Source organism: Anolis carolinensis, chromosome 1, assembly GCF_035594765.1.
Source record: "Anolis carolinensis isolate JA03-04 chromosome 1, rAnoCar3.1.pri, whole genome shotgun sequence".
Classification (NCBI taxonomy): Eukaryota; Metazoa; Chordata; class Lepidosauria; order Squamata; family Dactyloidae; genus Anolis; species Anolis carolinensis.
In genome coordinates, this window is record NC_085841.1 from 35,990,504 (window position 1) to 36,016,329 (window position 25,826).

The 25,826-nt window shown below is 38.5% G+C and overlaps 1 protein-coding gene across 5 annotated transcripts in view; it reads left to right on the top strand.

Moving 5' to 3' along the window:
* mark1 (microtubule affinity regulating kinase 1) overlaps window positions 1-25,826 on the top strand; it is an 89,031-nt gene that overhangs the window by 56,636 nt on the left and 6,569 nt on the right. For 2 of the 5 annotated variants that reach the window (XM_062972319.1, XM_062972314.1), the window contains exons 7-16: window positions 1,268-1,324; window positions 6,066-6,302; window positions 6,393-6,512; window positions 11,630-11,729; window positions 12,710-12,822; window positions 15,800-15,953; window positions 17,732-17,925; window positions 21,528-21,628; window positions 23,751-23,912; window positions 24,850-25,101. In XM_062972319.1, coding sequence (XP_062828389.1) covers window positions 1,268-1,324; window positions 6,066-6,302; window positions 6,393-6,512; window positions 11,630-11,729; window positions 12,710-12,822; window positions 15,800-15,953; window positions 17,732-17,925; window positions 21,528-21,628; window positions 23,751-23,912; window positions 24,850-25,101 — 1,490 coding nt within the window. Of the gene's footprint in view, window positions 1-1,267; window positions 1,325-6,065; window positions 6,303-6,392; window positions 6,513-11,629; window positions 11,730-12,709; window positions 12,823-15,799; window positions 15,975-17,731; window positions 17,926-21,527; window positions 21,629-23,750; window positions 23,913-24,846; window positions 25,102-25,826 lie in introns of all 5 variants that reach the window. The other 3 variants (XM_062972305.1, XM_062972317.1, XM_062972307.1) reach the window with 2 other exon arrangements.

Consider the following 25,826-nt stretch of genomic DNA (forward strand, 5'->3'; position numbering starts at 1 on the left):
TTTTATGCCAGTTACAAGTCCTCATCGCTATCAGCTGTTCTCCTTAGCCCGGGCGTTTCCTCATCACTTTCCTCATCAGAACTGGAACACCTTTGACTACGCCCCACAGCATCCCCAGCTGTGGATCCCGTCCCATCCCTCCAGCTTGTCCACGGGTCTAATCCTGAAGGTCCCCAATCGCCTTCCATACTATCATTGCCAGTGGCACCCAAATCCTCCCTTACACGAGTCCATTCCATGTCATCCTCTTCCGAGCTAACCATCTCTTCCTCCATTCTCTCAGTAAACCCCTCAAAAGAATTCTCGTCAGATGGTTCTGCAAAGATATCTCGCAGCCGCTTCCTTTCTCGCTCCTCGAGAATATCTGACTCTCGAGGAGTCTTACGCCCACGTCTCCCAGTAGTAGAGCCATGAGGCTCAACCATAACAAAAGAATTGGAAAAGGGAAATAAATATACAGATAGAAGAATGATATAAGGAAATATGGAAACTGGCAATAAATGATAAGCTGTCATGCAAATTAAAAGTTAAAAGAGAGATATGGAAACAAAGTGATTTTGATGATGTATGGAGAAAATTTCTTGAAAGAGGATTCAGAAAGAAAGATGGAAAATTACTTCCACAAGAGGAAATGAAATTTTGGACAGATATATAAAAGGAGTGTCTTGGGGAGAGGGAAACACAGTGGTGAGGATAAGAAAATATGTATAAGCGTGAAAATAACAGTAGATGCAAAATGTTACTGTATTGTAGATTGAACTGAATATTATGTGGCTGCTGTAAAACAAATAATGTATAATTTTTAAAAAAATAGAATGTAGCATGAAGATAACACTGAGCTCAGATTCTGTCCTTTCTCAAGTCACTATGCAAGAAAGAACTGAAAAAGTTATTTCTACTGTTTTTAATGAAAAGCTCTTACATTTAAACCAATTACTGTTTCTAATAAAAAGCTCTTAGATGTAAACCAATTATCTGTGGTTAATGTAAATTATCATTTCTATGAAACAATCCATGTTTAAAGTATGATGGTGTCAAACTTGACATCTGAATGAGGCATTAGGCAGACTGAAGACACACCATTTTGCCTCTCCATAAAAGTTCTCTAGCAATAAATGGATACTATTATATAACTTCCTTTTTTAAGAGATACATCAGGATAATGTATGTGAAAATATCTTCAATGTGCTACAGCACAATATAAATGTCATATGTTCTTCTAAGGATTCTTGTGTGTTTTCATATTAATAATGAAATGATTTTTCAGATAGTGTCTGCGGTGCAGTATTGTCATCAGAAATGTATTGTTCACCGGGATCTCAAGGTAAGTTAATTTGTCTTCCTTTGAGAATTGAAATGCTGATGGAGAAGAACTTTTGGAATGTATTACGTTGTAAGATAATATCACATTGTGATATCTTCTATTACTACAATCCATAGTAGCAAATTCCATGGTTTACACATATGCTATATTAAGAACTACTTTCTTTATTCATCCTGAATCCATCTGCCTTTCAGCTTCAGTAGACACTTGGTTGCAGTATTATGAGAGAGGCAGCAAACCTTCTCCCACACAATTTCTCCATACCATGCATAATTTTATATGCATCCACGAAGTCTCTCCTTATTTGCCTCTTAAACAGCATCCAATCTTACAACTTTCCTTAGGAGAGTTGCTGTTTTCCTCCTTAAATAAATAGCAACTAATTTTTCCAGTCCTTAGGAAATTTATCTATGGGCCCTTTCACACAGCCATATAACTCAGAATATCAAAGCAGAATAACCCACAATATCTGCTTTAAACTGGGTTATGTGAGTTCACACTGCCAGATATTCCAGTTCAAAGCAGATAATGTGGGATTTTATTCAGCTGTGTGGAAGGGGCCTATGTCTCACTGCAGATATACAGTTGGGGGGGGGGGAGTATTTAGTCGGATACCAATTGTACAAGTTCTTCCACTTAAAAAGATGAGAGAGGCCTGTAATTGACATCTTAGGTAGACCTCAACTATGAGAGACAACATGAGAAAACACATCCAGAAAATCACATTGTCTGATTTTTCACAAATTTGTTTGCAAATTATGGTGGAAAATAAGTATTTGGTAACCTACAAACAAGCAGGATTTCTGGGTCTCACAGACCTGTAACTTCTTCTTTAAGAGGCTCCTCTGTCACCACTCATTACCTGTAGCAATGGCACCTATTTGAACTTGTTATCAGTATAAAAGACACCTGTCCACAACCTCAAGCAATCACACTCCAAACTCCACTAAGGTGAAGACCAAAGAGCTGTCAAAGGACACCAGAAACAAAATTGTAGCCCTGCACCAGACTGGGAAAACTGAATCTGCAATAAGCAAGCAGCTTGGCGTGAAGAAATCAACTGTGGGAGCAATAATTAGAAGAGATACAAAACCACTGATAATCTCCCTCGATCTGGGGCTTCACGCAAGATCTCACCCCATGAGGTCAAAATGATCACAAGAATGGAGAGCAAAAATCCCAGAACCACATGGGAGAACCTAGTGAATGACCTGCAGAGAGCTGGGACCAACGTAACAAAGGCTACCATCGGTTACATATTACGCCACCAGGGACTCAGATCCTGCAGTGCCAGACGTGTCCCCCTGCTTAAGCCAGTACATGTCCGGGCCCGACTGAAGTTTGCTAGAGAGCATTTAGATGATCCAGAAGAGTATTGGGAGAATGTCATATGGTCAGATGAAACCAAAGTAGAACTCTCTGGCAGAAACACAACTCGTCGTGTTTGGAAGAAGAATGGTGAGTTGCATCCAAAGAACTGAAACTAAATCCAGGCAAGACAGAGGTACTCCTGGTCTGTAGTAACACGGGTCAGGGTATGGGACTACAACTTGTGTTGGGGTCGCACTCCCCCTGAAGACACAGGTTCACAGACTGGGTGTGCTCCTGGACTCATCATTGACCCTGGAACCCCAGGTGTCGGCGGTGGCCAGGAGCGCCTTCGCACAGTTAAAACTTGTGCACCAGCTGCACCCATACCTTGAGACACTGGACTTGGTAGTTCATGTCCCGTTTGGGCTACTGCAATAATCTCTATCTGGGGCTGTCTTTGAAGATAGTTTGGAAACTACAGCTATTTCAGCGATCGGCAGCCAGGTTACTAACCGGAGCCCTTACAGGGAGAGAATCACTCCCATGTTGCGGCAGCTCCACTGGCTGCTAGTCCGTTTCCGAACTAAATGCAAAGTGCTGGTCGTTACCTATAAAGCCCTAAACGGCTCAGGTCCAGGCTGTTGGTCAAATCGCATCTCCCTGTATAGACCATCTCGGGCACTTCGGTTGGTGGAGGAGGCCCTGCTCTCAGTCCCACCCCCATCACAAGCGCGGCTGGTGGGAACGGGAGAGGGGGCCTTCTCTGTGATCACCCCTCGCCTTTGGAACTCCTTCTCTAAAGAAATAAAAATGCCCCCCACCCTGTTAAAAACACATCTATGAACTTTAGCATACGGAGAGGAGGAGGTGTAACATAACTGCCTCCCCATAGCAGCTGTGGTCTAACTGAAAGTAGATCAAAGACTGAACACTCTAAGCAACTTGGTCATTTAAATTGGTCCAGGTATACATTCGCTCTGTGCAATAATGTTTTTACTGACTGTTATATTTAAATTTATTATTTTTTCTGTTGTGGAGATCTGCATGGAGGAATGGGCCAACATACCAGCAACAGTGTGTGCCATCCTTGTGAGGACTTACAGAAAACGTTTGACCTCTGTCATTGCCAATAAAGGATATATAACAAAGTATTGAGATTAACTTTTGTTATGGACCAGATACTTACTTTCCACCATAATTTGCAAATACATTCGTGAAAAATCAGACAATGTGATTTCCTGGATGTGTTTTCTCAAGTTGTCTCATAGTTGAAGTCTACCTATGATGTCAATTACAGGCCTCTCGTCTTTTTAAGTGGGAGAACTTGTACAATTGGTATCTAAATATTCCCCCCCCCCACTGTAATACTGGCTCTTCTCCTATAGGTAGGAGATAGGATAATGCAGCATGGTGTTTTCTTCACCCCAAAGGCTCATTCATTCAAACCCACAACAGATGGTTCCTTCTTAGATACACCTTCCATCTCTCTGATGTGTGATAAGATTTTTGTTAGTGCCACAGTTAAAAATTGCACAATTGCTTTTAATAATTATTGTAACTAGTGGTTTGGAGTTAGGAAACAAAGGTAAAATTGGTATCCCAGCCTTAATGGGTTATACATATGAATACACTTGCATGTTCCTTTAATTCGTATGCTTCTTTGAAGTTTGACAGTGAAAAGGCGGCTAGTAATTCTGTTTTAACATCACCAAAATCTGTCCAATCCTTTCTGTGTCTGATGAGTCACCTCATTTCCCATTGTAGCGTTATGTAACATCTGCCTTCCTGGCCTGTGTTCTGCTGTTTTTCCTCTCTCTAGTTGTTTTCTAAGATGCGCTGCCAAATTCCCTATTCTCTTCCATGAAAGTAAGCCTTTGCACAGACTCTGTCGTGTACAACTCCTGATACAAAATCTGAATTCTCCCTTTTAAAGTTATGTAGCTCTCTTCTTTTGCTGATGGGCTGATCCATGTGATTGGTTTGAGATAAATGTCATTGCAGTGGGAGCCAGAATACTCTGAATGAGTAAGGATTATTAGCTTCAGTGAACAAACATTAAACTATAAAATGATATTCTAGAAGAAGTAAGATTTAGAATACTTAAAAAAGCAAAGATTTAAATGCAAGAGTAATATTGTGCTATATTTGTTGAAGAAGGTACGATTAGACCAGCTTTTCTGTTTCATTTTTGTTTGAAGTCAGCTGAAATGGGGAGGTATTGCAGGAATAAAGCATAGTCAGTTAAAACCTGATTCTTCGTTGTATAAGAGAACAATTAAGGAAATGTTGTTTTATTTCCTAAATAATAAATTTTCTTAGTTTTATTTCTACTTAGATTTTTATTCCCAAAACCCGAGGATGCAGAGTAGTATTTTGCAATGAAAAATAAAGCCTTGTTATGCTTTTAAACTCTACACAAGTATCAGAAAGATGTAAAGCTGCAGTCGTCCTCTTAGCTTAGATCAATGGCTCTCAACCTGTGGGTCCCCAGGGGTTTTGGCCTACAACTCCCAGAAATCCCAGCCAGTTTATTGGCTTTTGAAGGCCAAAACATATGGGGACCCACAGGTTGAGAACCACTGGCTTAGATATAAAGCCCCGCAAAATCCAAACAAGATTCTCACTAAAAAAGAGGAAAAAGAGGTAGCATGCAACCTACATATGACATCTTTTAAACATTTTTGGGGACCCTTGCCGTATCACCCCCCTCAATTTCTGGCCAATTTTTTATTTGAACAATGTGCATTGATTTTGCACATAGATTTTGCAATTCCATTCCAAGCCACTTGTCTACCTAGAAGCACAGTGATTCCCAAAGTGGGCACTACTGCCCCCTGGTGGGCGCTGCAGCAATCCAGGGGAGCGGTGATGGCCACAGGTATCTTTGTTTAATTTCTATTAAAAAAATTTAAAAATTAATTTCCAGGGTGCTGAGTAATATTTTTTTCTGAAAGGGGGAGGTAGGCCAAATAAGTTTGGGAACCACTTGCTTTAGAGTCTAAAGCAAGATTCTCTCTGCCATAAGGCCTTGCCTTAAAGGAAATCAAGTGATTTCTGCCATTACACCAACATAATCAGCACAGCAGTTACAGTGGAGCAGTTCATTGCCCACCCTCTAGAACAGTGATTCTCAATCGGTGGGTCCCCAAATGTTTTGGCCCTCAACTCCCAGAAATCCTAACAGCTGGTAACCTGGCTGGGATTTCTGGATGTTGTAGACCAAAACACACGGGGACCCACAGGTTGAGAACTACTGCTCTAGAAATTAATGCGCTTTTTTTTTTGGATCTCAAGTATAAATAACTACAATCTGATGGGTCCTGCATTCTGCGTTTTGTATTGTAAGAGGTAGCAAAATACATAGAATGAATATTTCAACCTACAATATTTGGTAACATTTAAAATATTTCCCTTCAATATCCTCTTGCAGGCTGAAAACCTTCTTCTTGATGGAGACATGAACATTAAAATTGCAGATTTTGGGTTTAGCAATGAATTTACTATTGGCAACAAACTGGATACTTTTTGTGGAAGCCCTCCATATGCTGCCCCTGAGCTCTTTCAAGGAAAGAAATATGATGGCCCCGAAGTGGATGTTTGGAGTCTAGGAGTTATTCTGTACACTCTAGTCAGTGGATCATTGCCCTTTGATGGGCAAAATTTAAAGGTACAGTTGAGATTTGAAATATCAAAGTCTAGTCTTCAGTTTTTCTGTGTCCATAATGGTTTTTTCCCCCTTTGTTTGGTTTTTGTAAAGGAACTGAGAGAACGAGTATTACGAGGGAAGTACCGGATACCATTCTATATGTCTACAGACTGTGAAAATCTACTGAAAAAACTACTTGTATTGAATCCAGTCAAGAGAGGGAGTTTAGAAGTAAGTTGCTCAGTCATGATTATTTAATAAATTCCTTAGTCAATTTTAATAAAATAGCATAAAAGATACAAGGAATAACACTGTTAAACACACATTTTGATACCTTAAATGTTAAACCTATTTCTGGGTATATTTGACCTGCTGATTCCAAAAATAGCACCAATTTCCCTGAATCAACTCTAGTTTTTAATATGCTGAACATATGCCATATATTGTCGTCATCTGCTTGTTCATAGAAAATCATGATAACCATATCTAAAAAAGTAGATACGAGTTGTTGTGAGTTTTCCAGGCTGTATGGCCGTGTTAAAGATGCATTCTCTCCTGACATTTCGCCCACATGTATTCACTCTCATCTATAAACACTAGGAGAGAATGCTTCTGGAACATTGCCATACAGCCCGGAAAACTCCCAACAACCCAGTGATTCCAGCCACGAAAGCCTTTGAAAACTAGATACGATCTTTCCAATGCAATTTTCTGAATTAATATCCTAAATAACCCCTAGACCAAACATAAAAACCAAGACACAAAGACTTTTGGTGGGGGGGGGGGCTGTGTAATTTAGTCGTGTATTTCTTTCTAATGAGTGTGCATTTGCTATTCAAGTGCTTTAACATAGTACTGTTGCAAAGGAAGCATGTATGATCAAACAAAACAGGTTCTTCAAGGTGGGAGCAAGTCAGCATCAGGGAAGATCATGTCAAATAATGTTAACTATAAATTCTTTACAAATTCCTCTTATTTTAAATCCATTTACAAATATTAAACAGCTAAATGAATTCTGTTTTTATGTAGCCAAGCTTTATCTTTTAATCACTTTTTAGTAGGAGGTTATCATTCTAGTGGTAAAAATATTTTGTGTTAATGACATGAAGTTTAGCATTGATTTAATTTTTAAGAAAGGCTAACTTCCTTCAAAAAGGAAATGTCCGTAATCATTTTAATTAAAAATGCTCTTTAGTTTTAAAATAAGCTATTTCGATGGGCAGCAGTCTCATGTTTGACTTTTAGTTTGTGGTCTCTATTTAACTAAAATATTTCAGTTGTGTAGCAATTGTAGGAAGATGGAGCATCCTGTCATCTTGTTCTCTGGTTGTATCCAGGCAAGATTTATTGCTCGTTAACTTCAATTAAAGTATATTAGATGATAAAATGATTTCAGAAGTATAATATCAGTGACCTTTCTTTCATCTTCATAGGTTTGCCTTTGCAGCTGTGGATAGTGTTCCACCAAGTTAATCTCATTTAATCACTTTCTGACATAGATAACTTGAACAAAAACTGGGAAATATACTCTTAGTCAAATATGACTCTATATTGAATAATTCTTTGGTTGCTTGCCAGTAGGATGTGTGCAGGAATTGCTTCTATTTCACATACGTCTAGCACTCATTGTTATAGTTTATCTATAAGATGAAGTAATTAGGGTCATGGGTGATCAATTTAATATACGTATGTATGTTGGGTATGTATGTATGTACCTTAGAATCATCTGTTGATTTATGGTGACTCCATAAATTTATACTCACATTAATGTTATTTCTCTATGCCTTTGGGGCACATCTGTTTTATTTTTTGGGAAGTAGTTTTGATTCAAGAGTCAGCATGGTATAGTGCCTTGCCTGCTGCACAAGGGCTTTGAGAGACAAGGGCTCAAATCTCCATTCAGACATGAAACTCACTGGGTGATCTTAAGTAAGTCTCTCAGCCTCAGAGGAAAGGAAAGACAAACCCCTCTGAAGAAAAATTGCCAACACAAATCTGCAAAGCGGTCACCATAAATCAGAAACAACTTAAGGCACACCACCACCACCACCACCACCACCACAACAACAACAACAACAAATAAATGAATGAGTGCAAATGTTGCTATTGACTAATATTTTAGTGTTCCAGCTAGGTATATTTTTTACTGCATGGTATAAACACGGAAACTATTAAGAGAACAACAGTATAGCATCCTAAGAATGCCAGATTTACAGTGGCAGTGAGTTAAACACATTTCAAGCTCTTATGGCGGTGAAGACAGACTAGATCCTAAAGTAGTGAATCTTCTAGATCGTAGAGTAGGATTTAGTGGGAGAATGAAGAAGATTTGCTACTTCAGAAACAGAATTCCAGTGCCTTGCATGCTTCTTTCCATGACTCATATGTATGGCTTAATGGCTTTTAACTGATGAAATACTTTGAAGTTCCTAGAAAGAAATTCACAGATTAATGACTACGCCCAAAATATTATAAAAAGAAAAGAGAATATGGAGTAACAGGCATTACCTTTTAAAAGCTGAAATGAGCAAGAGCCACAAAAATAGGTTTAAGACCTATATATGGCCCTGGGTCTTTTGAATAGTTTTTCCATGTTGACTTTTTCTTCCAGTTGTTTGTTACTGTGTTCTTTTATCTTTATGTGTCTTTTTAATCCTGGGTGCAATTGTTGGAACTTGGCACTAGTAGTTAGGACTCAGTGATACTGTACAGTTCCTTCCTGTCTTAGTACTATGTCACGACTAACAGCCTTGAAAGAATTGGCTTTTGCTGTTCCAAATATGGATTGTTACCTGTGTTCAAAGCAGAGTCATTGAATGCTGTAGAACAGAGAAACTGTGCCTGTCAACCTGTGACATTCTGAGCAATTGTATTAGAATGCAAAATTGCTTTTCAGTAGGGATAGCTTGATAGAATAACTAAACTGAAAAAGCTGGTAAATTGATCTGAGCACTTTGTTGAATCTCTCTAGTCGCAATACAGGCTAGTACTCGTTATCCAAAAGCATTGGATCATTTAATTTCAATTCTTGTCTGAAAAAACATATTTTTGTTTTACAAGCTAGTTGCTTTTATTTCCACGAAGTGAAAGCATTTGAACAGTTCTGTTTTGTATGTCACTTTATGCATCAAACTGCTATTTCTGCAGTCTCTTTTTAGGAGCAGTTTTGTGTAACTGAAGTTGAGCACTATAGTTGGGATCTTAACTCATACCTAGAATATAAAGTTGCCGTTTCCCTTACTTTTTCTCCATATATTATTTATAAAGCAAATTAAAATGTTTGCAGTACATCGTGTAAACATGAGAAGATATTGCATTTAACTGCATGTGTAGTATGGTTTCTTGAACTGTGTGTATTTTAAGATGGAGTTTGGACGGTTATTATCTGGTAGAACATTTATTATTTGAATTACAAAGCCCAGATGTAATTTTTCTTTTAATAAGGCAAGATTTCACTTTGGCTTATTTAGAACATCTTTTTGTTTGTGCTTCAAAATCCAGACAATATGCTTTAGTCCTGCAATCTTGAGCATGGATAATAGTAACATTTGGTTACTGAACATCAACTGTGGATACAGAATATGTAACAATTCTGTCATAACAAGGAAGACAAACTTTTAAATATTTCAGTGTTGGGATCTAATGACTTCTGTTGCTTTTCTGACCTGGAAAAACATGCTTCTGAAAAGTTAACACTTGTTACTCAAGAATAGATAGACCATATGTACTTGAAAAGACAAATATTTCTCTGCTAAAAACACCCTGAAAAGACAATGAATAGTTAGTTGGTAAGGTGTCATAGCACTTCTGTTAATCATTGAAGAACAAACAATATCTGTGTTGTAATAATCCTTTTCTTGGTCTGCTGAGTTGACCAACTAAATTAGTTATCAAAATGGGTTAATTTTTTTGTAATCAGAGTGTACATTTAAGTCACCTTTGTTCCTTTTTATTTCTGATATATTCTTGTAATGTTTTCTTTTTTAAAAAGAGGTGTGTTTCAGTCTTTTATAGGTTGAATGCAAAAGTATCAATAGTGTTTGAATTTTTTAGTACTGATTTGAAGTTCATTTATGTAATATATCCCATAATTCTCCCAAACCTGGTAGTACAAACTGGGATATACCAATATATAAGGGATCTGTTAGATAGGTATATAGTATCTGTTTATCAGCCTTTATCCTGATAGGTTTCCCAGAGTGGTGCATAGAATAATAACAATATTTAAAAACAGATTAAAATCTTTCTAAACCCCCATTTAAAAAGCCAATTATTTTTGTCAGATAAATTATGCCTGTTTGGTTTAGACAATGAATAGCCTACAATGTTCCATGAGCTGTAAAAAATTCATTATTGACATGCAGGCTAATTAATTCAGAAGATAGAAAGCTGCCTTAATAAAATTTGTAAAGAAAATCAATTACTTGATTTAAGTTGTGTAAAATACCACACTGTTTTTCTAAGAATGGGCATGGCCTGGGAGGAATGGGGAAGGTGTTTTTGCGCCTGGTTTATTTGTAGTCCATCCCAAAGATACCATACCCAAAGTATTTTAAAAGCGTTTGCTAATCAGAAGGAATGTTCTCCAGTTAGATGAGGAATGAAATAAGTATATTTCTGTAAGTGTTGAAGCCTTTGTTGTAATAAATTTACTTTAATAAATTTGTGAACATGTGTGCTTTATGCTTATGTATCCTTGGAGCTTGCTTAAGCTATACATCCAAGTACTGTGCCTTCCTAAAAAGAGTTAGGAGCTTTGAACTCTTGGAAAGAATGGTCCCCTTCTCCAGTAGCTACTTTCTGTCTTATGGGAAAACAAAAACTGCCTGTTCTGCGTATCTCAGCCCTGCCTCAGATGAAGATTAGGTATCCATATGATTAACATCTCTTTTGCAAACTAAATCTGCCACCATCCCAAATTTATCTCAAATTTGAACCTAGAAATGTTTAGATCTTTAGCAGCTACTGGAGAATGGGGAACCATCCAGCTACCCAATCTTTTCAAGAGTTCTAGGCCCCTAACTCTTTTTCACAAAGGCAAACTTGCTGAACCTTCTCAAGACCATTAACCCTTCTAGCACAGAACAATGTAGTTGATTTGAAGTGTAAGCAGTTTTTCTCAGATCTAGCTAGAACTTGTCAAGGATTAAACTGAAGATGCCACCATTTGCATTTGCACAGGTTTTAGGTATAATATTAGCAGCAGCTGCTGCTATTGTTGTTGTTATGCTACTTTAACGCTTTTTTAAAAAACTTTTATTTCATTTAGTTTCTCTCATTTAAACCATTTTACCTTAAAAAAAACCCTTGCATAAAATGAGATATTTCAAATTCATTTTATTTTCCAGCAAATAATGAAGGACCGATGGATGAATGTTGGTCACGAAGAAGAAGAATTAAAGCCATATACTGAGCCAGAACCAGATTTTAATGACACCAAAAGAATAGGTAAGGGGTTGTATATGGTTATCCCATACTTCTGTAAATCTTCTACTAGTCTGGTGGTTCTTTTTGTTGTAGTTATGTTCCATATACTCACAATTAATTTGACCATTTTGCCAGTGTGCTAAATATTCAGGCTCGTTCCTATATATTAATTAATTCTGCATTATTTAGAACAACTCTCATGAAGGTTTTTTTCTGATTTGCCCTAGCCTCATCTTACTTGATCTTCTATTGTCACAGTTCTCTCAATATTCAGTTCAAACTTGAATGTTCAGTCTCTCAAATGTGATTCAGGTCAAAAATGTCCAATGAGTATAGATTCTCCCTCCTTCACCATTGCATTGGCACCATGGATTACACTCATTCTTAACCAGAATTGGGGGAAAAAACATTCAGATAGACAAACTGGGAGTAGCGGTATAGAAGTTTAATAAATAAATAAATAAAATGCTTCAAGACTGAAGTCACAAACCATCATTTATGGGTGTAATATAATGGCAACATATACTTTGTGTCTAAAGGAGAAAAATTGGATTGAAATCTTTCAGGGACAGTGAATCCATAGCTTGTTCTCAATTGATAGTGAAAATCCAAATGTCTCATGGAAAGCAATTAATTATGAATACCCTTTCCCCTCATTTTCTCTTCCTGTCTTATATGGATTCAGTTTATTCTAGAATCTTTGCTAATATTATATAAATATTAATTGCTAGTTAGTAGGGAAAATTAGGGACATTACCACCAATCAGGTATATATTTACTAGAAGATTTTTTGATTGTATACATTATATTCTGGAAAATTCACAGGAATAACTAAATCTGAAATGAGAAGTCTTACATAATTACTTCTGGATGAGTGTGCCAAGTAATACTGCTATGAAAAAGAAGAAAACCAGAATACAGTTGATGTTCACATTATTTAGTTGACATACTTTTGATACCTGTTGACAAGAGTAAATTGAGTTGAATTATTATTTTTATAGATATTATGGTCACTATGGGTTTTGCAAGAGAAGAAATTCATGACTCTTTAGTAAACCAAAAATATGATGAAGTAATGGCTACTTACCTGCTCCTAGGCAGAAAACCACCTGAGGTAATTCATAATCCTTTATTTTTATCTGCTATTTTTGATGTTGTCTTATTGTTCAGCTAGTTTTAGAATTGTTTTGAATAATGTTGTTGTTAATAGTAATTCTATATTGATTTATATCCTGCCTTTTTCCCATCTGGGACTCAAGGCATCTTATAAGAGTTAAAACAGACATACCTGCTAAAACGTTAAAAAGAACCAAGTATCCTGTAAATAACTGACAAATGTATTATTTGGGATATTGAACATATGAACATATGGCTCAGCCATCATTGTTACACATTGTTTATACATGCAGCAAAATAAGGTACGGTATAATATCACTTGATGCAAATGAAAAATATTTTATAAATAGTCTTCCATGGGCTCCTCCAGACATGAGAGCAGTTCAGATTCATGCTAATTTGACTAAAGTCATAACATGTTCTTTGGAGTACTTTTACATGTTTCTACATTCAAACATTCTTTAAAAATAAACACCATAGAATGTATAACCTTCCCTTCCACCCAAAATGGGTCCTTTTTCATTTTGAAATTATTTTAAAAAATTATCTCAAGGACTGCAGTTTCCAAATGTTTTTGGTCATGTAATTCTTCAAAGCCTTGATTGATTATAATATAGCATTAGCATTCATTTAGATGAGTATGATGTTGCTATACAGAGAAACCTGGGAAAGAGCAGGGGAAACCCAACCTTTCTATAGATAGAGATCTCAGGAAAATAAGCAAAAAAGACAACAGTAAAAATAGCCATTATCTTCTGACACATTTGGCCAATTTGAATGAGCTCCATATCAGACCCATTCCAGCATGGGTCATACTTAGATAAATGCCAGGCCATGGCACCATTATCACTGCAGTGGTGACTGACAGGGACTGAAAGGCCAGTTCTGATTTGATCTTCAGGAAGTATGCCCGGTCTCTTGCCACGTTCACAATGTCTGAAACTTGGGGGGAAAGTACTTTTGAAGTTCAATTTCCCAGATCTCCCTGCTGTGATGGACTGTGAGGTTGTAGTAGTTGTAAAACAAAGAAGTACATATCCCAAGCTTTGTGCATTCTATTTATATCAGTAACAGGAATATATAATTAAGACAGCATCCCATATAAAATACTCCCTGATAGAAGCAAACTGTAATGTACATGAAGATTCTAGGTTCTGCAGATTTGTACTTGCAGGTTTATAAAAGCCACGGTTCCTATTATGTTCACCTACGTCTGAATCAGTACAGGCCTTTCTACCAACTTATTCCTGCGTCATGTGTCAATCCAGTCTTTATTTACATCATACAATCTTTCAGACCTTGCACTTCATCAACTGTTTATTTTTGTGGTACAGTAGAGCCCCATTTAACTGAGCTCCGGTTAACCGAGGCACCGCCGGGGGTGCCCCTCCCTCTCCTTCTCTCGAGTTCGAGAGGAGAAGGAGAGGGAGGAGGAAGTGCCCAGCGATCGCTGCTGCCTAGCAGCGATGGCGAGGTGCTTCCCAAGGGGCGAGGCCTCGCACAGGGAAGTCCCTGGGTGAGACTTCGGCCCAGGCAGGCCCCTTGCCATCGCTCCTGCCTAGAAGGAGCGATGGCGAGAGGCTTCCCAAGGGGCGAAGTCTCACCCAGGGACTTCCCTCCGCGAGACTTCACCCTATCCGAGCCATTCAGTTATCCGAGATGGGGCCCGCCCTTTATCTCAGATAACAGGGGCTCTACTGTATGTTCAAAGAAAGCAGAAAAGAATAATAGAGCTTTTAAGGGCCAGCATTATGCACTGCTACCAATGCCTTAGAAAAACATGCCCAGGAAGATATTTGTGTTTAGGAAAACATTAAGAATCATTTAATGAACTACTGCAGTTGTATCAACATAGCAGTTGTGTCAATATGCTCAGTTCAGCATCTGAACTGAGAATACCATCGTTTCACAATTTTTCATCAGCAGCTAATTTTAATGCACAATGTGAAAATGAGAACGATAGTCCCTTTTGAATTATATTTATGTATAATAAATCAACAGCTTCAGTTTTCCTGAGGTGCTTTCCTCAGCAGTACAAGTCTACTAGAAATGAGAATGTCAACTTGCAGCATTTAATACTTGAATCCTTTTAGATAATGATGCTTATCTTCAAACAAGAAGAATTCTGCCTTTTGCCTTTTCTTCTTTGTGTGGTTTGGGAAACAGGGAAAGAATGTATTTCCTTCCTGTCACAAGCTGTCAGGGATTGCTGTTTTTTTTTTTTTAAAGAGGCACAACCAATGCATCATTCTAGGACTATTTATATTTAGATACGAAGTATTACCCAACACAACCAAGCATGGATGATTTAATATTCTTTGATGTATTGTCGGGGGTGCTTTGATTGCGATTTCCTGCTTCTTGGCAGAGAGTTGGACTGGATGGCCCATGAGGTCTCTTCCAACTCTACTATTCTATGATTCTATGATTCTATGTATTATCATATAGTTTGATGAAACATCGTTTACTTCATTGTATTTTACTTTTTTGCATAATTCTTTCTTTTGACTATGTTTTCCTTTAACGGACAATTAATCTCAGAGGGTGCCATCAGGAACTGAAAAGCAGCTGGAGAGAACCTTTTCATAGCTGACATTTATGCACTTAAAATCTTTCTACCCACAAACCTTGTATCTGTATACTCACTGATGGAAAACAGCTCATGGGGAGCTTTAAGAGGCCTCCTCCATTCCCTGCTGTTCTATTGCCAATGTCAGGCCTTAGGCTGCTTTTCAGATTATTTTTAACTGACCAGGGAAAGAAATGCACAGTTGCTAGCTGCATCTAAGACTGACATTATGGATGAAGATGTAGCAAATGTTACCTTGAAATTCCATACAGCTTTGGGTGACATAAGCCGTCCTCCTGGGATAAATGAATGATGATCTGAATAACTTCAAAGAATAATTGCAAGTTTTTGGGTAAAAATTAAGATGTTTGTGTTCCTTTCTAAAAGTTGTCATTTTTCTGTGTAGTTCGAGGGAAGTGAGTCTCTGTCCAGTACTAACCTGAGTCAAAGATCTCGACCCAGCAGTGACCTCAACAACAGTTCTATGCAATCTCCTGCTCATCTGAAAGTCCAGCGGAGCATATCAGCCAATCAGAAACAGCGTCGGTTCAGTGAACATGGTGGGGATGGCATTCAACCAAGTAAAGTAGCCAAATACAATTTTAAGCTGTGTGCCATGTTTCTGGGGCTTGGCAGTGCCACCTCTCTGTGCATTAGTTGTGTGCCTCTTCATGCTGCATCATGATGCTTATATCATGTGAGCATTCTGTGGTAAATATAGTGCGGGTTAGTTGACAAATGTGTTAAATTGCATTTGCGTTTCTTCTGGTGTTTGTAGCTATTTTAACTATCTGCTTAACTGTGCTTTGCATTTACTGTCATTGCTTTGAACATAAGACTTGGAAATAGCATATAGAAAATTGATTAGAAAATAGGGTCTTTGTGTTGTTGAAGGCTTTCGTGGCCGGAATCACAGGGTTGTTGTGATCTTTCTGGGCTGTATGGCCATGTTCCAGAAGCATTCTCTCCTGACGTTTTGCCCACATCTATGGCAGGCATTTTCAGAGGTTGTGAGGTCTGTTGAAAACTAGGCAAGAGGTTGTGAGGTAAATAGGGTCTTTGATGAAGGAGGCAATTGTCTTAACACAGAGGTTCAAAATTTTACTTTTTGGTCCACAGCCTTCTTAATCCTTCAGACAGCTTGCTCAGCAGCTATGCTTGTTGAGAGATTCTGGGAGCTCTAGTGCAAAAATAACCCCACCCCTTTCCTAAGCTCTGTATGAACTTCATAACAAGCCATTGCCTACATTGTGGACAGCTGAGTCCTTTCTGTGCAACTGGGTCTGTTTTGTATAATGTAATCCCCAAAGTCCTTTGTACTTTTGTGGCATTGTCCTTTCTGTAGCAAAAGAAGAGGGCTGCTTGCATCTATCTTTCTTTGTTGCAAATCTCTCTATTTTTAACTGAACACGTTATAATGTTCAGGGACTGGGCTTGTGCATCTATTGGTAGAAAGGGGTTCCCTCAGAAATCTGAGAGCTCTGAGCTCCGCATGGGAGAATATTGAGATGACTCTCGAACATCTGTCAGAGTGCTAGTTAATAATTCTGTCAGTAGCTTATACTTGAGTAGTTTTTGTGGCTCACCATAGTAAAATCATCTGACTAGAGATGCATTTGAGTTGCTTCCCTTAATTTGTTCATTGTGGGTCTCAAACATATTTTTTGAAGCAATGCATTTTAAATGGAAATAGAAAATACATGGCATCCATTTATTTGAACAGTAATCTGGAAATAAAGATGCAGTACAGGTGAAAGAAAGGAAGAAAAATCAGTGATATTTCACAAAAATTAAATATGTTATGTTGTTTCCCTTTATGGGTCTTACACCATTCTTTTAGAAATGATTAGTAATGTGTGCACAAGTATATCAGAGTAAATTAATGTGTAATGCATAATGGATTCCATAGAACTGTTGATTGCGGTGGTTTTGGTTTGCATATCTGGCATGCTTAGTTAGTTATAACCGAGATTATATGTGTGGATGCACAAATGAGGCGACAGCCAATCAGATCCTTGTGGCCATATGCATCAAAGCCAGTAGAATAATGATGAGGTATATCTCTGTGTTGCATTTATTCTAAGAGCATATAAAATTTAATTGGAAACAAATAGTGGATATGCTTGATGCTATGTAAAATTATGCTGCTATGATGCTCATGACTTTTTTGATTTCAGGTAATGTCTGTGCATGACATCTTATTTTTATAGAGCAACACGAGGATCTTATTTGTATTAGTAGCTTGGATTTTATTTTTAGTACAAATACAGATAATTGTCAGACTCACTGAAGGTGATTCAAAGAGCGTCTCCTCATTGATATTGCTTCTGCTTGACAGTTGGCCCATCAATCCCTCCTGCTGTTTCATACTCAAAAAGAGCGCAGGCAAATAGTGTGGAGAGTGAACATAAAGAGGAATGGGACAAAGATGTACCACGTAAACTGAGCAGCACTACAGTTGGGTCCAAAGGTGAGATGACAGCAAGTCCATTGGTGGGCCCCGAAAGGAAAAAATCAACTACTGTTCCAAGTGTAAGTGAGATTTTTGATCACTGCTGGGGTCATCTCTGCTTTGTAGCATGCCATAGTGCATTGTGTTGGCTGGTTTGGTTTGGATAAAGAATGTAAATGGTGGCATATGGCAATAAGCATGTGAATGTTCAGTAATTACTGACATATAAGAAATCGGATGTCCCATGTAAAAATGAGAGCCAGTGTGGTGTAGTGGTTTGCGAGTTGGATCAGGACTCAAGGAGACCAGGATTCAAGATTTGGGGTTTGCCAATCCATTATGTTCCAATCAGCCATATGTTATGACTTATTGAAGCTGCAGTGTTGAGACTTGGTAAAACATTGGAGTCCTTAGACCACTTCTTCCAGTTTCTTATCTTCAACTAGCTGGAAAGAGTTCTTTCACCCACCCTGGACCTTCCACAGATATATAAAGAGAAGCCTCCCACAGGATGGTAAAACATGTGGATGTCCCCTGGGGAACTGATGGCCAGTTCTCTCACACCAGAAGCAGCAAGGCTATTCAATGCTGATCAAGTTGGCCAATTGCTATCTTTCTTGTAGTAAATAAAGAACACCACTCAAAAAACAGTAGAATACCAGACATGGAACAATGAGGGCCAGCTAACACCTCCCAACAAAGGATTCCCCCAGGCAGGAAGTAGCCAGGGTTTAAAGCAACAAGGCTATGTAATGCTAATCAAGTTGGCCAATTGAAACATTCACGCTTTCCTGTAGAAGAAAAGTTCTTTCTCCCACCTTGGACCTTCCACAGATATATAAAGAGAAGCCTCCCACAAGATGGTAAAACTTCCATGTGTCCCCTGGGTAACATCCTTGCTGACGGCCAATTGTCTCACACCAGGAGCAGCTTGCATTTCTGACACCCTTTCCGTGGCTAGGCCTCAGAGCCTTGGCTTCGCGTTATTCCTCATGAGTGGTGAAGAGGCAGGCTTAGCCTTCCCTTGCGGCCCTGCCCTCACTGGTTGCTAAAGGTTGGAGTTTGCTGGCCATTGCTTGCATTGTTGCTAAGAGGAGGAGCCGTCTATTACGATGGTTGCTAAGGGAGGAGGGAAGTGCTTGGCCATTGCTACGGGAAGGCGCCATCTGTTAGGACGCTAGCTAAGGGAGAAGGAGACTGATTGGCTGTTGCTTAGGGGTAGGATTTTACCTTTCTCAGGTGTGTCAGGTTTGTGAGAGTAGGCTTAAAACACATGGCAGTTAGAATTCTATGTTGTGTCCAAATTTTACAGCATTCAGTGGAGTAGTTTGGGAGATAAGAGGCCCCTCACTGATGGACATTACATTTTTATTTATATAGGTTACATCTCAATCTGTGTTTTTCAGCCCCCATGGTATTATATCTCCTGTATGGATTTTGCCACATAACCATCACTGTCCCAAAATTCATTGTCAGTCGGCAGTTTGAGACTTTATAGGCCCTGCTATTCACTCACTCTCATAATAGACCTGTCCTGTTTTGGACATTTTCAGTTCTGTTTCCCAGATTGCACATTTCTACAGGTCTCTAGAATCCAGACACAGCTTCTGACCCTTAAAATCTGGCAGGCCTACCAGTCCTGAGTTTTGTGCAGTATAATAATTTCATGCTCTACCATCAGGAGATATATACCAAAGCAGCAGCTTATTTGTGAATATCTGAGTATTCAAATCATTGTTCTTCCCTTTTGAGGGAAGGCATCCAAGTCAATTAGAAAATAAACTGCAGTAGCTGTTTGCCAGAGGCTATAGGAATTTGCATTTCCCTTCAGGACTCTGTTCATTGTAGCTGCCACTTTGGATATGAACGTTCATAAGAATGGAAGCTTGTTCTTTTCATATAATACTGAAGCCTTTGATTCTTTAAGCAGACATAAGAGCTCTCTTCTACTGCTTGCACTTATATAAAGTTGACTTGGTATTGCTAGATAGTCTCCCTCTAGCAAATGGGCTTTCAAGGTAAAGAAAGCATGAGAGAAGAGAACAAAGTCCCAGCCTTAGCTGAGCACCTTATCTATAAGAGAGTGAACAAAGAATGTTGGCATATTTTCACCATAGTTACAAAATAATTTGTGGTGCATCTGTGTGTATAAGTAAAATGCATAATTTCCTGTTCCTTCACCTTTGAGGAAAAAGAAGACTGAAAAAGTTGCCTATGCTACACTGCACACTGAAAGTGATTGGGTTTTCACACTTCTGTACTATGCCTTCAGGGCATAAATTTGAGTTTTACAATCCCTGACTCTAAGGCAATCTTCCCCACATGGCTGAAAAAAGACCTCAGAATGGACAGTTGAAGTACCGGAAACATCTAGACATACAACTGTCCATTTTTAATGTTATTCCTCAGTGCCCTTTTCCGGGGCCTGAAATGGACAGATATAATAATAATAACTTTATTTTTCTATCCCACCTCCATCTCCCCTTAGGAACTCTAGGTTATGGTCATGTGTGTACCCCAGATCCCATACCGCCACTACTTTAGATTAATTACTTTAAATTATTTTCTAGGGCAAGCCTGCCTCTGTTTTTCTGATTGTTAATCTACATGATATATGAAATGCATATCATGCAATATAATCACCTGCCATCTGGCTTTTATTTAACATTCAGCTAGCTACCCACAGAGGTTAAAAAAGAAGAAAAAACTTGATTGCCATTCATGGAATTTGTTTTATAAAAAAATATTAACCTCTGTGGATTCATGGCAAATTTAAAAATAAAAAGTGATGGAGAAGCCAACCTTCCCTGCATCCAGATGTGAGACTCAATCCATATTGACACTATTATGCACTTAAGATTACATCAGAAGGAGATCCAAAGTGGCGAAATATGTATTCACCACACTGAGTAGTTTAAATGTAATACCAGCATAGAATCCTTTAGATATTCTTCCAACTCCGTTGAGTAAAAATGCATTTTTGTATTTAGCATAAGAGTTCTTTAAGATAATTGCTACTCATTCATTTAAAAAAAAACAACCAAATTTCCTCTTTTGAGAGTTGCTCAAAGTGGAGAATTAGGTTTCATGCTAGGGCTGCATTTCTTCTTTAAAGCTCTTTTGTCAAATCCTTAAACAGTTTGAATCCATGCATCTTTGAAAGAGTAATTTGGATGTTTCTAGGAATCATGTGTACAATTTTCTATTTCGGAAAAATATCAGTACACATACCTCTATTCCAGTGGTTCTCAACTTGTGAGTCCTCAGGTGTTTTGGCCTTCAACTCTAAAAATCCCAGCCAGTTTACCAGCTGTTAAGATTTCTGGGAATTGAAGGCCAAAACATCTGGGAACCCACAGGTTGAGAACTACTGCTCTATGCCTTTTGTGATCTGGTCTTTCCCCCCGATCTAAAGCTATTCTACCAGTTCTTTCTAGGACCAGCATCCCAGCAAAATGCTATTTTGAGATTGCAAATGTGTACCTTTAACACTTTTGTTAGAATAGATAATGGAGCAATGTTTATAACCAGTAAACTTAAATTAGTAACTACTGGGGTTAGTGTCAGATGCCAAAATGGATGGGAGGATGTATACATTTGCTAATATGTTATAAATTTAGGCATTGTAGTCATGTATTTTTAGCTGAATTTACATATAATTGCATGTCTTTATCATCTTTAGAATAATGTGTTTTCTGGGACTAGCATGACAAGAAGAAACACCTACGTCTGTGAACGGTCTACAGATCGCTATTCCGCCATTCAGAATGGGAAAGATAACAGGTACTCAGCATGACCTATCCAGAATCTAAGAATTCAAACTGAATTGTTACTGGGTTGTAAACAAAATCAGCATGTACATTTCATGCATTTCAAGAAGGCTGGAAAACAAAATGTGTCACTCTAGCAGATTCTGTGGCTGCAGATGGAAATAGAGGCCCATGGGGCTAAAAAGAAGCCTGTTTAGCCTCGAATAGTCACTTCCTGGTGTTGTCTTCATCTGTAAGGCTGGACATTCCTTTTTACTGTTATGCAACAGTTCTAGTATTTTTGGTGAAACTGCCATATCCCAGCACATATCCTGCAAAAATAACAGAATCCATGTATATGGAAGGTTGTCTCTGTATTTTTTTTCTAGCTGTGTCAATTGTGCATGCATCCTTTCCCCCTTCCTCAGCCACAGTTATTTCTGAAGTTGTGAGAATTGGATTATCGGCTAGCATTTTGCAAAGGGGAAGGGGGGAATTGCTTTAGGATTTGGTCGGGTATGATGAAAAACAGCAGAGAGAAATATGATTTTCTCTGTCAAAATACTTAAATTACACAATTGTAAATGGCAAAAAGGTTAAATAGCTACTATCTGTGCTCTCAAGAGAGTTGATTACACTTCCATCAAAATATGTGCTTTGGCTTGTTCTCCTCCCTCTATTTCATAATTACTAGAAGCATTCATAATATACCAGTTAGCTATTTGATTGGATATTGTGGCAGAGGAGCTGCTACTATTATTATTGTTGTTGTTGTTATTAATTTGAAAGCCAGCTGACAACATATTTAAAACAAAACAAATGAAAAACTATTCAAGAGTGAATATAATTATAAATATAAGCTTTTTCAAACAAACAATTTATAAAATTAAACCACTAAACATTACAATAGTAAAAATCATTAAAAGATTGTATAATAACTTGGGGAAAAACATGGCATTTAAAGTCCAGTCCTATTCAGTTTGTAGAAAACCTAATGGTACAGAAATGTTTTGACCTGTTGATGGAAGAAGAACAATGATGGAGCTCTCCTGGCCTCTCTTAAGGGGGAATTCCTAACACTGCGGCAATCCCATGAAGGCTGTCTCCCTTGTTCCCACCAAATGAGACTGAGAAGGTGTGGGACAGAGGGAACAGCCTCTCCAAATACTCTTATAGCTCAAATGGACTAAGAGTATAATACTTACAATATTAATAATACTTATGGTAGTCATCAAGTAGTGCTGTGAACTAATGTTGAAGGCATTTGGTGTTTCGTTTCTTCTGTTTAGCTCATTGCTGGTAGTCCACTCAGCAAACATCAGTGTCCCCTTCACTTGTTGCTAGGAGTGATTGTCTGTCTTACCTCTCTCTCCCTGTACTTCATCTTAGCTTGCTTGCACGCATTGCTTCATTGCTGGTCAGAGGTTCAACAATCTCTCAAGACAAGTGGGACTTTTTTGCTCTTTTGCTGACACTTGTTTTGCTGGGAGGGGGCCGGGCTGTGGCGCAGCTGGCTAGTAACCAGCTGCTATAAATCACTACTGACCGAGAGGTCATGAGTTCGAAGCCCGGGTCGGGTTAAGCCTCCAACCATTAAAAAAAATAGCCCCGGCTTGCTGTTGACCTAGCAGCCCCGAAAGACAGTTGCATCTGTCAAGTAGGGAAGATTTAGGTACGCTTTATGCGGGAGGCTAATTTAAATCTACAACACCATAAAACTGCTCACGAGGAAAAAAATGAGGAAGAACAGCCACCAATGGACGGTGAAGCAACAGCTCCCCCTGTGGCCGGAATCGTGAAGCTGGAAAGATGTTAAAATGCCTCTGTGTCTGTCTAAAACTGAATGTTGTTTGTCTGTTGGCATTGAATGTTTGCCATATATGTGTTCATTGTAATCCGCCCTGAGTCCCCTTCGGGGTGAGAAGGGCGGAATATAAACACTGTAAATAAAAAATACTTTACAATAGTATTTTCCACATACTGAATAGAGTCAATGCAAAGCACTAGTGCTCAATTTTTCAGGGATAGGAGAAAGTGAATATGTCTACCATTTAAATATGCTTTCCAAAAACAATTTAAGCATTTACTTGTAAGCATTATACTAAAGTGGCTTATGTCTACTACTCCTTTTGACACCTTTCTTCTCATGACAAAAGCCTAACAGAAATGTCTGCAAGCAGTACTTCTTCTGCCGGCTCTGCTGTATCCTCTGCAGTATCAACACGGCCTCGACACCAGAAGTCCATGTCTGCCTCTGGTCATCCTATAAAAGTTACGCTGCCAACTATCAAAGATGGCACTGAAGCTTATCGACCAAGGTATTTTTTCAGTGAACCACATGTGTATAGAGCTTTTACTTTTTAGACAAGAAACATGTAGGTATTGGACTATATATGTAGCACAACATACATCACTGCTGGGCTCTGACCGTCTGCTCTATTGGAACTTGAACATTATTTAGTTGTTGAGCTAGTGTGATAACATTGATACATTCCCAAATATTTTAACTGCTCAAAAACAATGCTAGTCTACTTGCTGTGAAACAAGGGTAAATTATATAGGGTTAATTATTCATACTTAACTCAGTGATAGGAGTGGCTTCTGAAGTCAGACACAAGTAGGTAAGTGAAGGGCAAGAACAGGTAAGGTGAAAGAAAAAAGGGTGCAGATTAATCACTACAATATGAATTTCAGAAGTTTTTTTTTTTTCGTGTGTGTATGTTGTTGCTCTTTATTCCATAACATCTGATTGTATTCTCATTAAAAAAAACCCCAACCTTTAAAGTAGGTATGGTGGCGCATCTTGGCTGGCCCAAGGTTACCTAATGGGAACTGCCATAATCTGACATTCTGAACTCCAAATTGGGCATTGGCACAGTCACATACACCATTACAGATACTTTATGGACAAATATCAACCATCACAGACTTCCTTTCTCTCTCTGTCACTTTCATATCCTGTGTTTCCCTTCTTTTTTGGCTACTCTTGCTGGAGAGAAAAAAATCCCATGTAACATCTCAAATAATGGAAGGGCTTTGCATGACAATAAAGTAAACGTATTCTTAGGTCTTTCCTCTTCATACAAATGTTTTGAATGTTTCCTTTTGACCTCTTTTCGGTCTTGGGAGCAGATATTCCACATCCTTACAATCTTCATCCTTGATTCAGAACACAAGTCTTGAGAGGCACTAGTGAAGGCTTCTCTGGACTGTTATTATTTCTCTCTTTCAATCTCTCTCCTATCTTTCCAGCAGTACAACTCAAAGAGCACCTGCTGCTTCCCCATCTGCTCACAGTATTAGCACTACCACTCCAGACCGAACCCGCTTTCCTCGGGGGAGTTCAAGCCGAAGCACTTTCCATGGTGAGCAGCTACGGGAGCGGCGGAATGCCACTTACAATGGGCCACCTGCATCACCGTCACATGAAACAGGCACGTTTGCTCAGAGTAGAAGGGGGACATCAACCGGCATTATAAGCAAAATAACTTCCAAATTTGTTCGCAGGTTAGTACAATCCATTGTTTCCATTTCCATGTAGCCTGAAAGGTGAAAGATAAGGCTACATTGTCAGAACTAAGCAGGTCTTGAACTGGGTAATGCCTTCTTTGACCACTGCAGGACAACTCATGTGTGCCAGATAAAAGCAAGTTGATGGGATACTAATGATGGTCATTCATGGTGTTAATCCAGTTTTCAACGAAACATGAACTTTGTGAAATAATTGGAACTTTGGATTCGAAAATAGTGGAGATACAATAATATTTCAGTGAACAAAATACATGTGTTCCTGAGCTTTACTTCTTTAATAGAAAAATATTACCAGAAGTAGATGGTTTCCTACACCATAAAAGACAAGAGTAATTCAACTTGTTTCAGTAAACAATTTCTTTGGAACTAATAATATATGCATGTAAAATAAAACAGTAAGGTCAGGTGAACCTTGCATAAGTAAACAAAAATATTTTGGACCTACTAGAGACCACTTGAAGACTTCTTCCAAAATACGTCCAGGAATTACTTTTTTTCTTTTACCAGTGTCCTGTTTTCTTATGATTTCCATTTTGGTGGCCAACCTTATTCATCTATAGAGCCTTTTAAAATGTCTAAAGTGGCTGGCGAAGCATGCTTATCTGCTTGACCCTTTTATTTCTGTTTCACCGTTGACACATGCTCAGCAAGGGACTTTGGGGGCAACTGCTCTTTACTTCGCCTCTTGTAAATAGTTACAG